At 31.8% G+C, this 13864-nt stretch overlaps 1 protein-coding gene across 1 annotated transcript in view; it reads right to left on the bottom strand.

The window, feature by feature from the left end:
• Window positions 1-13864, bottom strand: part of LOC145310534 (uncharacterized) — an 88774-nt gene that overhangs the window by 59061 nt on the left and 15849 nt on the right. The window contains exons 2-4 of the mRNA XM_080150461.1: window positions 2688-2815; window positions 2305-2413; window positions 1341-1394 (exon numbers count right to left, since the gene is read on the bottom strand). Of these exons, the coding sequence (XP_080006587.1) occupies window positions 1341-1394; window positions 2305-2413; window positions 2688-2744 (220 nt within the window). The 5' untranslated portion in view covers window positions 2745-2815. The remainder of the gene's footprint in view (window positions 1-1340; window positions 1395-2304; window positions 2414-2687; window positions 2816-13864) is intronic.

Below are 13864 nucleotides of genomic sequence, written 5' to 3'. Positions count from 1 at the left end.
GAAACGGTATAATAAGGCTGCAAATTATGTACTTTAAATCAAATAGCTCACAGTCAATGCGCAGCATACATAAATGCGCGTTATCTCTTGCTATGAGTTTCTGTTACATATTTAGTTTTATTTCTTATAAATAAAGATTTTTTAAGGTCTTATAAACGTTGGATTTTTGACCAGCAGTTTGGATATTAGCAGTTTTTGCCACAAACCTCCTTTCGTATTTCTGATATGATCCCTAGAAATGCACCGGTGTCCTGGATAGGAAATAGGTTTTTTTTTTGACATACGTCTCACAAGACCTATGTAGCCATGACTGGGAGACGATGACGGTTCAGTACATGACTTTCGTTAAATCACAGCTGATCATTTTTGTGGATTTTTAAAAAAAATTATTTGTATACCCAAATTTTCATAGTTTTGTTGTGTCAAATTGATGATTAACAAACAAAATTCTAAACTAACTTCCATCAAGATTTATAGGCTTGGTGAACCATGTCAGCCAGCTAGATTAGAGGTCTAGCTATACCAGGGTGGAGAGAGGTACCCTGTTTAGTGGACAGTATTGTGAGGCATACTTGTTAAAGTTGAAGGACAGGGACGGTAACTTTAATGTCTTGAAACATGGATCAATAAGTTTAACAGGTGGATTAATAGAAGAGAAATAAATTGTGATAGCAGAATCTTCAGTACAGCTGTTACTTATTATACTTTTCTTGTGTAAATTTAGGCTGACTACGCAGCAAATGTAAGAAAAATCGAGATTTTTTTGGGAAAAACTATGAAATTTGGGATAAAAAAGTAATTTTCAAAAAAATCCACAAAAATGATCAGCTGTGATTTAACGAAAGTCATGTACTGAACCGTCATCATCTCCCGGTCATGACTACATAGGTCTTGTGAGACGTATGTCAAAAAAACCTGTTTCCTATCCAGGACACCGGTGAATGGGGTTAATCTTTTTGCAAATATTTTTGCAACATATAAAATATTGTTGCAAGATTGTAAAATCACTTCAAGATTTTTACTGATAAATTATCACTCCAGTAAAGTTTTCAAAATGTAATAGGTAAGAAAAATTATTTTTATTTTCAAGCATCTTTACGTATATTTTTTTTATAAAAAAAACAAAATTCAAATGCGAAGTTCATAAAAAATTAATAAAATATAGACATAAATTAGGGCTACAATAGTCTTTCATACTCAAACAGCTTTATAAATAATTGATGTGAAAAACTTTTCTTAAAATATACTTACAGCGCATTCTAATTTTATATTTGTGTTATTTACACCAAGAAGCATAGATATGTTCATTGCAAAGATGGCATTAAAAAAAATATGATTACCTTCGCTGTAAGAGTTCCCCATGATGTTGATTACTTGCTGGCCCAGAAGTTTAGCTGAATTACATTGATTTTAGTAGTAATAGAATTAAAATAATATATATCCTTATACTAAAGTAACAGGATGTCTGTGTGTTAGTGTGTTTGTTAAATTAAAAATTAGGGAAGGCACACCCCCCCCCAAAAAAAAAATAAAAATTTTTTCGCCCCTCCAAAATTTTTTTTCTAACTTTCTTTTAAAATCTAAAATAAGAAATTGGTTATCAAATTCCACTCTCCCCTCCTCAAGTGTCCCTAGTCTATAATAAAAAGTAGTAAGATGTCTGTCTGTCTCTCTGAAGCTTAAAATCTCAGTAACCGATTGGGCTCTACTCTTCAGGGAATATACCTACTGGTCCTGTGATGGTTTAAAGCTATTTTTGAAAGGGGGGGGGGGGATGTGACACCCCTAACCCTTCAAGAAAATAAAAAATTCTCCCCAAATAAAAATTTTCTTTTTAAAACTAAAATTTAAAAAGGGTGGGTCTAACCTCCCCCCCACCCAAAAAAATGATTTTTTTACTTTTTCTTTTTAAATCTAAATAACGCAAAAATAGGTTGATCAAACCTCTTGAGGCAATATTATATAAAGTAGAAAGGATTTTTAAAGATTGTCAGTTAACAAGCAACCCTAGGCATTAAGTTCTCAATTATTTTGTCAGCATCTCTATGACAATTAATTATCCGGAGCAAACTTTCCTTGGGGTTATTAATATTAACCTTCCCAGAAAAATAGAAATATTTACAATACCTATCCAGGACCAGGATCAAACAAACTACTTTTAGAATATCAATTAGCTCATGAGTTTACATTCTTCACTGTCCTTCCAAAACTTTAAAGTATGAATATAATATTCATCCAGTTTAAAAATTTTGATAGGGACAAACTTCATGGGGCATTTGTTTAGTTTTCTTTAAAAATCAATACCTGTGTTTAACTGACTCTCACTGCCATCTATATCATTACTAGTTTCATCACTTATAGTTTCACCATTACCATTTTTATAATCATTTTCATTGTTTTCTCCAATGTCACTCTTTTGTAAATACAGCATTCAAATGATGGTTTGAGGACTTTTAATGCGAAAATCATTAAAATTTGTGTAATATTTCATACAATCGTTAAAATCAGCAAAGAATAAATTTTATGACTTAAAAATAAAATGAATAATATTAGCTTTGCAACTATGCTAAGCGTATCACCTACAGTAGGTTCAAAAACTTTTACAAAACTTTGCTTTAAAAATATGTATCAACATTGTTTTAAAAATACTTAAAATCCCAATAAAAACACGTCATTTGAAGGCTCACTTTCGAAGTTACCATAGGGAAAGTCCCATCTTTACTGCTGGCTTCGTATTCGTTCATCCTGTGCCCGTAGTTTACGTTTTCCTTTGAATGTGTGTGTGTGTGTGTGTGGCTAGAACCAGTCTGAAACTAAAATTCGCTCATTATCACCAATGGTTTATTTAGACCCATATTAAAATATTGAGTTTTTAAATAACATTTTAATGGTTCATGCCGAATTTAATGCTTTTCATTACGTCTGATTTATAAACTTCCAAATAAAATAGGAGTTATTAATTACTTGCTGACATGTAAAATTGCCTAAAACCATCCTTGTATTTAAAATCAACGACAAACTGGTTTAAAGCCATGCATGGACCTATGTAAAGCTTTCCTAAAAAGAATACTGAAACCATTTAGGGTTTAAAGAGATCTTAAAGGACAATTTAAACAAAAAATTACTGCTTTTCGTAATAGGATTATTTGAATAACGCGTTACTAAAATGAAATTTGTGTAATATCACTGTGTTGATCTAATGATTGCACTAGGAATTAACTGTTTTGGCAAATATTTTGAATATAGAAAATAACCAAAACATTCTATAGGTGGGTTCTAAAAAGACCTGTATTTGAAATATAAGAAATTGTCTAAAAAATTGTGCGGTTTTCTCACAGCCACTGTAGTTATATGTTTTAGTGATCTCATAATTTTGATATAAAATCAAAACAAAGAGCTGTTAATTGCAAAATAAAGAAAGTTTAAGAAAGTAATTATCAATGGGTCCATAAATAACGCAGCAAAAATTTAAAAAAAGATTGAAGAAAATTACCTTATACTTTCTTCCCCTGAAGGTAAATATTAGGACCCAAGTTTTTCCCCATGGTGTTTTAACATTTCCGCCAAAGAAAAAGACTACAATTTTTAGCTAACTAGTTTTGATGACATTCTACAATAAACAATTAGGTTTAATCTCACCTAAGTAAAATTTTATATTGTGATAGAAATTGCCAAAAAATCACTTTAAAAAGTCGAAAAATGTCAATGTATTAACACTTTTTGAACGCAAATTGGTGTATTAGTGCTTGTGAATTTTTTTTTGTACATTTAAGATACTAACACGTGAGTTAGGGAGAAGGTAGTGTTAGAGGGGTTGTTTTACCTGACCCCACCCCCCTCCATAAGCCTAAAAAGCTCAAAAGAGAAAGTTTAGGTTCTATAATTGGAAGTATATAGAAAGGATAACAACATCCATTAAAGCGAAGCAAACCAAAATTGACAAATAAAAAGTATCGATGCATTCATTGTTCATTATTTGGTAGTTTATATAAAGATTCCGTACAAATAAATCCAATAACAACTTAAATTTAGGATCTAATTACAATCTCTGCTGACCAAAATACTAGATTTCAAATGATATTTTTTAAGGCCTGGAAAGTGGGGTCATTATGATATAAGAATACTAAAAAAGGAAGGAGCCATTTTTTTTACTTAAGAAACTCAAAATAAATTGTAATTTACCAAAAATAATAACACCACAATTATGACGTCATATTTTTTGTTTGTTTATTGATCAGTAGTCTTATAATTAATCAAATACCTAACGCATTAGATGATTAAACTGTGTTTAGCTAAAAATGAATAAATGATACAAATAAAGGGTGGCTCAATACCAACCCCCCTAAAAAAACAAACTTTGAAACCCCTCAATCCCTCTTTAAAAAATTTTACCCAAGAAATAAAAATCTTGGTGGGTGGATAATAAAAGTTTTATCCCCTGAGAAAAAATATCTCGGGGGGAGGGAAAAACCCCTCCCCCTTTCACCCAAGGCCAAATATGAACTGGTATGTTTATTGTTTATTCAGTCAAAAAGTATAGTAACCTTATTTCTATTACAAATGAACGTAATTGATTTTTTCCTGTTGATTATATATATTCTTTCTAGCATCAGGCTAACACAGAATATGTAATCATATTTGGGAAAGTCAACAATAGGGTCTCATTATGAGTATAACAAGGACAATCTGCTTCACATTATAGGAGGGACACAAGAGCATACATTAAAATATAAAGACAAAAAAAGGAAAGAAAAAAACAAGTTATTAGAGAAAGAAATGAAGATAGAAGAAAAACAAATTAAAAGAATAGAAGTAAAAAAGAGATAGAGGACGTAAAAAAGAAAGATAGAATAAAACAAAATTGAAAGAAACAAAGTAAAAGAGAAATAAGAAAAAAATGTAAGGGGAAAACTTTTTCTTTATTGATACATTTCAATAAATTCTTGGTATTAGCATTTATTCAGACAGAAAGCAACGACAATTTATCGAGTGGATTAGCTCCTATAAAAGCACATGGTCCACCAAAATAAGTTAATTAAGAAATATATAAACAGAAAGTTTGTTTACAGAGTAGTTCAGAGAAATACTGGAAAACTAAATCTAGAGAAATTATTGATTCCTAGAAACTGTATTCTGAACGATACCATTGAACAGAAGCAAAGATGACAACATCCATAAAAGCGAAGCTCTGAAAGGGTAGGACAAACGAACATTATCAATTGTAGAGTGTTTTAACTGAATACCTAGTCAGATAAATAATGTATAAAAGTCGAAACAAAATTGTAAGTAAATTCTTTGAAAAACTGCTTAAATACAGTATAATGTTTAAGGACATACTTTCATTTTTAGGTCTAGATTATTGAGATGCTTTGCTTATAACGTTACAATTTGTTGTCCTAGGAATCAGTATTCCAAAAATCGGATCAATCGGATAATCATATCACATAAAAATTTGTTGTTAAAAAAGTTAAAAAATCAACATGTATAAAATGGACGCAGGAATCATCATGCAAAGTTTTAAATCATTAGGACAATTCTAACAAGACTAAATTAACGAAAAAAGCTATTCGTTCCAGACGGACGTACGAATCGACCCAAATTACAGAAAAGCTTTAAAAACTACTAATGAAGCAGCATAACTACTAATACCATAAACACCACTTTGAACGCAGCTAACCGTTAATGGCGGACATACCCAAAAAGATTATGAATGTTTGAACCAACTAAAAATAAAAAATTATCTATATTGCGAATGTCAAATAAATAATGTGCTTTTTACCGCACTTATGTATTTTCTTTGGCATTGCTGGTTGAGTAAACTAAACTTCAAATAATTTTTAAAAAATACTTCTTTTACATTATTATAATGTCCCATATTCGTTTAAATAAACCTGACCGAAACTATTTAAGTTGAAAATTTCTGAAGTTTTTACATGTAAATTTTTTCTCCTCCCAAAATGCATATGTATACCATTGAAGCTTGATCTTAAAGGGAGAAACTTTGTTTAATAAATAATAATTTTGCATATTTTTTTTCCAGGATTTGTATTTGAACATGAACCATAAGATTATTATCAATTATTAATATTATTCTTGGGCATGTCTCAGGCTATTTTGGTAGGATACGCCTCCCCCTCTATTTGATAAGATCCCAAGTATAAAATTAGCCCCACCCTATCCCAAATAAAAAAAATAATTGTACAAATAATCGCAAAATTTAATTTTTCTCTCGCTCATCCTGTAAGCATTAAACACTCAAAACAATAAAATTAAATTTCCATAAATTTTAGGATATAATAAATTAACATTGGATCATAAAATATATGAAAATATAAATAATAGCACAAGCAAGAGATGTAGTAAAAGTGCATTTATTGAATTTTATTCTTTTGATTGATTGATTGAGAACCTTTTCATTGAGCAAAGGTTGCACCAAGAATGTGAAAGTGTTTATACATAGAAAGCAAATTAGCACATTAGCAGAAATAAGCTCCCATTTAAATCACTTATTTACAGCAAGAGAGGATTTTATACCCTTCTCCTCTCGTGAATAAAACTGTAAGAAAAGATCAGTAGGAAGCTTCTATGTAAAGTATAATAACAGCAACTCATTAGGAGCTAGCAAAATATTAACAAACTTTTAAAATCCAGAAAGAAATTTAATACTAGCTCTTTATAATTTACTTACGGCTACGCCCCTACCATATTGTAGCCCTGTATTAAAAAATAGCCTGAAACCAACCCGACACATGACCTAAAACCATCACAGTACCTATTTGATACTTACTAAATCGGTACAGAGTTATTGAGTCTTAAGCTTCAGACATAAAACCCTTACTACTTTAAATGATACTACTGGCTTCGCCCCTAGCCTCTAGGGGCTTTGCCCCAACAGGTAAAAAAAAAAAATTAAGGCGAAATTCGTAAAAGGACCTAGGAAATCTTCAGCAAATTCTTAGAAAAAAAACAAAATTGGAAGGGGGGATTTTTTTGTTTTTGGGGGGGTTGGGGTGTCCCACCCCCTTAAGAAAATAGCCTAAAACCTCAACAGGACCAGTAGGTATATTCCCTGAAGAGTAGAATCCGATCGGTTCAGTGGTTACCGAGATCTTAAGGGACGGACGGACAGACAGAGATCAAGCTACTTTGTATTATAGATGAAAAATATCTGTATTGAAAATCGTAAATATTTTAGAATTTAAACAACATTGTATAAATACATGTAAAAATGTGTTAGTGACTGACTCCATAGCAAAGGGTTGTCATTTAATGTAACAATGTATTTCTAATAATTAAAAAAATAATATTTGGCATGGTTTTTGGTTAAGAAACTGTTAGCTTTTTACTCTTTTATTTTGTCACATATCCAACAAAAAAATGCCCTAGAAAAATCAAATTTTGATTTATTTTAAAAGAAAAATATTAGGAGTTATTTTTTTCCTTAATAGCTAGAACGTAAAATCATTCAGTATAAGATGTGATGCTAATAGATTTATAAAAAAATATTTTAGTTACATTATGATATATAGCTTTTCTAGAATTTTATAGAGCTGTGACGCTACTCTGCACATCGGACTTAAGACCTAACTTTATATATGAGTGTATTTATAGCATTTAGTGAAAGGACATACAACAATTAAATTAATGTAAAAAAAGGGTGTAAAAAAATTCATTATCAGCTCAAAATGGTTGAATATAAAGTGAAACTATTCAGTACTTCAAAAAAAAAGGAATCCTAATTTCCAAGGACTGCAATACTGAAAATGTTACACTCATTTTTTTACTTATTGATTTGATTTCTTCTAGGTACAAAAAAAATTAGGTATTATATGGTATAACTAGCGGCTAAGCCCCTTTAGGCTTCTAGGGGTACTTGAGGAAAGGGTGGATAAGTCGATCCTAATCTTTACATTCAAAAGATAATTTTTGGGAAGGAAGTTTTTTTTCTTTGTGCGATTTCTCCTAGATCCCCCAAAATAGTTGTAAACCTTCCCTGGACCTAAGAGAAGCTTCACTATAAAAAAACATATTGGTTCAGAGGTTAGGGAGATCTTGAGCTACAGAAATAAATCCTAATATTTAGAATAAAACATTCGTAGTCATTTCTTATCATTGTATGATAAAAGTATTATAGTGTGTAACACTCTAATTTGTTCTTAGATGTGTAGCTCCCTATAAGTATCTTATTCCCTCACTGACTCACTGACTCAATCTACTCATTACAGCAGAAATGTTGTATAACATTAGAGTATATAATAATAATACTATAGAGCCCTTTGAGTCAAAGCTGTTAGCTGTATATTAGTGTATACCTAAGATAAACAACCTTTTATTTCTCTTAAATCATGACTATTTTGTACTTTTGATTAGATTTTGCTCAAATACATTTCAAAATATTAACCTTTTTTGAATTTCAAGGAGGGAGAGGACAATGAAAATGTAACCAATTATTAATCTTTAATCTTTCTCTCTCTCTTTCTCTTTAAATACATATATGTATGCATTCATGTTAAGTCATATATCTACGCATCTATGACCGTTTGCTGTCTTGTTTTTAAAATATCTTTTTAATTGCTCATTACATTGCATTCTAAATTGATTTTAATCTTAAAACTGGAAACAAACCATTCCCTTTTTATGTTATATTGACAAAGAATTAATTAACTAAAATCTATATCCAAAAGCATACAAAATACACTGAAATTATAATATGTATTTTTTGTCAAAATACCCCTTACCAAAGAGCATCTACTATACAACTTACATGATCAGTCAGTCTGTTGTCGGTCTTTATATGGATGACATTTATGAATTGATATGCAAAGGTTTAGTGATTTATTATTTACATGATTCATCCTTTTCTTTTTATCTTATCCTCCACCCCTTATTTATGACCACTGAGCATCTACTCTATTACTCACCTGAGGTGGATTCTTAAAAAAAATTTGCCCCACTAATCGCTTATTGGGGCAAAATTGTTTTCGTGAAAAATCCTCCAAAATCAAATAAAAAAATCTACAAAAATTAAATAAAATCTTATGTTCATAAGCGATTCGTGGGGCAAATTTTTTTTAAGAAACCACCTCAGGTCTCTTTGTTCATGCAGGATTTTTGAGCTTTGCTATTTACGAATGATGTCATCCTTGTTAATCATGATGCTGAACCGGAATGAACAGTTATGATAACAAGAAGATTTTACTTGATATTGACATGTATTAGGTAGTTTTGACCCTAAAAGATGTCAAGAAGAAAAATTATCCCCCCCCCCAAAAAAAAAAAATCTATCTTCACTGTTATGAACAAAAACTAATTAAAATTTAGACCCTCTACTCTATTAGGTGGCTCCCCTAGAGGCTATAAGCAAAACCACTAGAAAATGTTTAGAACTAACTCTTTACTTTATAAAATAAGAAAAACAAATATTTACACTACACTTGAAAATTCCAAGTCAACAAGCAAACTTTAACTGCATAAGAATAGACTCACTAATTTAGCAACTAAACAAGCGATAAATTTGGATTGATGTTGCATAATATTTTCTTTATGTGTTAAAGTCAAAATGATATATTTTATGTATATTTTTGTTTAAATACAAAATTTACGTAAAATCTCATTTTTTAGAACATGCATCAACGTTATTCTATTAATAGGGGAAAAATCATCATTTTTTTTCTGTGATGTTTTTAAAATTTTTAGATAAATGGTACCTATTAATTTTTCTTCTAACCTTTATGTGTGCAAACTAATAATTTTTGCAAAACGTTTTACAAAACAAGAAGGAAGTTGATAAAATATAAGCAAACAAGGATGACAACTTTCATAAGTAGCGAAGCTCAAAAAATATGAATGAATATCAGAAAAATTTAATTATTAAGCAGTGTCAAAGAAAATCTAGGATTCGATCAATTACCCCAGTTATTAAGCTAACGTTAATGAAACTTGATTGAATTATGTAGATTATGAACTTGTTTAATCCCTAAACATTTCAGCTGTCTATCTTGAATAGGAGCCAAGAAAATCACATTTCCCTTTTTTTGGTGTTTAACGGACAGACCCTCAAACTGACACATGGACATTACGAATTAAAGAGTAGCTTCGCTACTATAAATCCAAATATGTTTTAAATTCTATGGCGTATTTTAATATAAACTTTTGCAAGTCAAACTTAAAATCTACACTTATGCTTTGTTATTTCACTTTTATATACAAATAATATTTTCACATACCAACAAAGCAAAAAATGACACTGAAAAATAAAATCTAATCTTAGAAGAGCTTATATAGTCAACTAATTTTAATTTCACAACGTACTAGGCGCCCATGGTCGTCGACACACACACAAAACTGGTCTCGTCTTGGATGTTCATAATAGAATAGGTGCTTAGTTCAATAGAGTTATAATAAAGAATTTTTAAAAAGAGCGGAAATTTATATGTACCAGGGTATTTATATTTCTATATTTGTAAAAACAACTTTATGATTTTTACTAGTAGTTTAAAAAAATTTACTTCAATTATTCATCATTGACTGATTTTAAAAATTTATTACATAATTAAATATTTAATTATCAAACTACTTAATAGAAAAAAACTTTGATTATTTATTTTTTGAAAGTTACATTTAAAAAGAAGTGGATACTAAATACTAATTGTTCCGTCACTCTATTAATTTTTTCCAGCTAGATGGTTACTCTAACCTCTGCGGTACCCCTTCGTAACACACACATAAAAACAACTACCATAAACCCCCACCCCCCTTCTTTTTAGCCGTTCGTGCGTGCAGACGGACTACATGAGGCATTATTGGGAGGAGGTGTGGGGGGGGGGGTAAAAAAGGTAATCTTTCAGACTTAAAACTCTACCCCTTAAAAGTTAAGCTTAAGCGAACAGGGAAAACACCATAAAAATGACTAATAAAAGTTCTAAGGAAAAAATGTAAAAAATTGCGTTAGACTTTTGAAATTCTAGAACTTGATATATTTTTACTCTGGTATAAGAATAAACTAAAATCAACAAAAGTCAATTTTTGAAATTAAATGATATTTAATTTTTTTTTGTATATTATATCAGTTTTATCCACTGTCCATTATTCTTTATCAGCGAGTACATTCCCAAAACTCTCACAAGACCTAGACAAAGCTTCCTTGAAAAGAATATTTGGTCCTTAAAGAAGGACCTATTGTTTCTAAACAATTATCAAACATGTATATATAAAACTTATACAATATACATATTAAACTTTATGGAAATACAATAAAATTAATTTTCCCCCCACTGTTTATAAATGTAATCTTCATATTAAGAAGCTTATTGATAAATTTAGCATACTGGTGTGGTAGAACCAATCACATAGTATGTATGCATGTCTGTCCGGAGCATATTTCAAAATGGGCAATACTGATTTCACAAGAAATGCTAGAATCTTACAACATTTAGTTGATTATCTATCATTCCCCCTCTTTCATCTGGCTCAGCTTTTCAGAGAATATAACAAATGGTCATTCTAAGCTTTTAAGTTTCTTTCTTTAATATGTCCTCAAAAATAAATCCACCCCCAATAAAATCAAAAGCATTTATTCTTTTTTTACAACAAAAATAGATAGAGGGAGGTGACCCAAAACTTAAGCCCGTAAAAATAGATATTTTCTTTAACAAAAAAATAATAAATGTTGAATGAAGGGGGGGGGGGGCGGGATAGAACCCCGCATGATTTGTATGCCAAATAACACTTAGTTTTAATTTTAAGGGGTATTATGCTTGTGACAATATGCCACAATAGAATTTGATGAGAGTATTTTCATTTAGGGTATTTCGACTGTTATTGAAATAAACCTTTAAAATGCCAAAATCTGATAATTCCATTACTGGGGTAAAAGATACCATCTTCAAAATTAACGGATATAATTTATGGACATTGCGACAAAGTGGGAAATCCCTAAAACTTATGTGTGTGTCATTTTTATGTGTGCCCTTTTCCTCAAAGGTTTGTCTTGTGTGGGTTGATATTGCGAGGGAGGTGTAGCTTCTCCTAATTTATTAATTAATGTTTTTATATCCTATTATAGAAAGTACTAAGTTTTTTTTTCTTCAGAAAGTAAGATTTCAATAACTACTTGTAACGGATCGGACGTAATAGATAGCTTTTTAAAAACTATTAAAGCCCGCCTCGAGCGGTGTGGCGGCACTTCACGTTGGAATGGTAACGTTGTGGCTGAAGCGATTCAAGAGCGAAGCAACTCGTTCCCTTCGTTTGTACGTCTCCGCTAAGTTAAATAACGAATACTACACGCAAGTACCCACAGGGGATTTTATATGTTTCTGGATAATTAATTGCAGCTAGGATTAGCTGCCCACAAATTGGAGTTGATACTCTACTAACAACTGTTTGTGCGGAACTGATGTATTTTCAATAGACAAGTATAGTTTACACAAAATTAATGAATACATATTATATCAATATACATATAGGAAAATTACAGAGAGTATTGAAGTATTGAGGGGGCGTTTCTGATCATACAGGGATGGCAAGGGATACACGTAGGTCTGCGTAGGATATATCAGCAGGCCGGAGTGTATGTTGAGTTTCCCGTTTAGTCACGTTCAGTTGTGCAGGGGAAATCTCCGTGATGCATTGAGGATGCCAAATCCCTGGATAACTGGAGCTCTCTTCTACAAAAGTACATAAGTTAAATATCGCCTAAAACCTACACGCGTAGATGATAGAAAGGTCAAATATACATATAAATGCGGAGCATTATATGTATATTGATTTCGTGGAAAAATATGGCCTCATATGAGATATCACAAGGTTTTAACAGAATATAATAAGTACAAATGTTTCATAATTAAAACTCGGGATCCGTCATTTGTGGGCTTAAAAATTCAAATAAAAGAAAAATCAATAGAGAAAAATTAACGCTTTAAAATGGTACTAATTTCATAAAAATCTGTCCACTCGTTTAGGATCACGAAAATGCCATTCTGCTTATTTTACAAGTATCTCAAGTAAGACCCACTACATTTTCTCCCCTTTTTATCTGGCGAACAGACGTGCCAGATAACATAACGCTCAAATTGGCAAAGACAATAGACTGGTCGGCCAATATTACCTATTGCGATGTCATGGTATTAAGGTTGATAGCCTAGATGTTTTAGTCGCAGTGTTGTATGATGGCAAGGATGCAGGATCTAACATGATGGGCTGTATCTCTGTCATCTGGATCTTCGGGGTTGATGTCGTTGGTAATAGCGACGTTGTCTCTGCTGTTGTCGTAGGTTCTCGCCTCTCAGGTCTGGTATCGGCCTTCTTCTTTCTCATAAGCTTCTGGTAGGAATGCTTGTTATAAAGATAAAGGTGGGCAATTAAGGCGATGGCGGCTCCAGGTCCTACACGTAGAAATGTGAGGATAATGCATATCAGATCAGTTATAAATTTTAGCCCTAGGATGACCAGGCATGCGAATGCCATTAGGTCGCCATATTCATGGAGCCAGCTCTTGACGCTGCTCCACAAATCAAGTTTGCGTTCCATGTCCGGCACTAGATTCTCAAGGGTGTACAGGGGTAGGTTGTTGGTAGAAAGTTGGTTACAATTTCCGTCTCCAATGCATAATCCGTAGGTGATCTCCTTCAGGCTTGCCTCGGTGTAGGAGGGGAAGGTGAGGGTGTGTAACCATTCAGCTCTCTCTCTTTCCGTGTAGATTCCTCCATGGCTGAAATCCGTCCAGTTAACTAGAGGGGTGTCAATGGTCATTTCCATGGGGGCCTGAGTCTTGATGATGGCGGGAGTCAGCTGAATCCAGCCTTCTTTAGACTTGACAGTTAGGGGGAAAGTTGCTGAACACGTTACCCTTGTAGAATGCAAC

This window comes from Acartia tonsa, chromosome 2 (genome assembly GCF_053477335.1).
Source record: "Acartia tonsa isolate MP-2025a chromosome 2, ASM5347733v1, whole genome shotgun sequence".
Classification (NCBI taxonomy): Eukaryota; Metazoa; Arthropoda; class Copepoda; order Calanoida; family Acartiidae; genus Acartia; species Acartia tonsa.
Note: the sequence above shows the minus strand (reverse complement) of the source record. Positions and strands in the feature narration are given on the sequence as shown.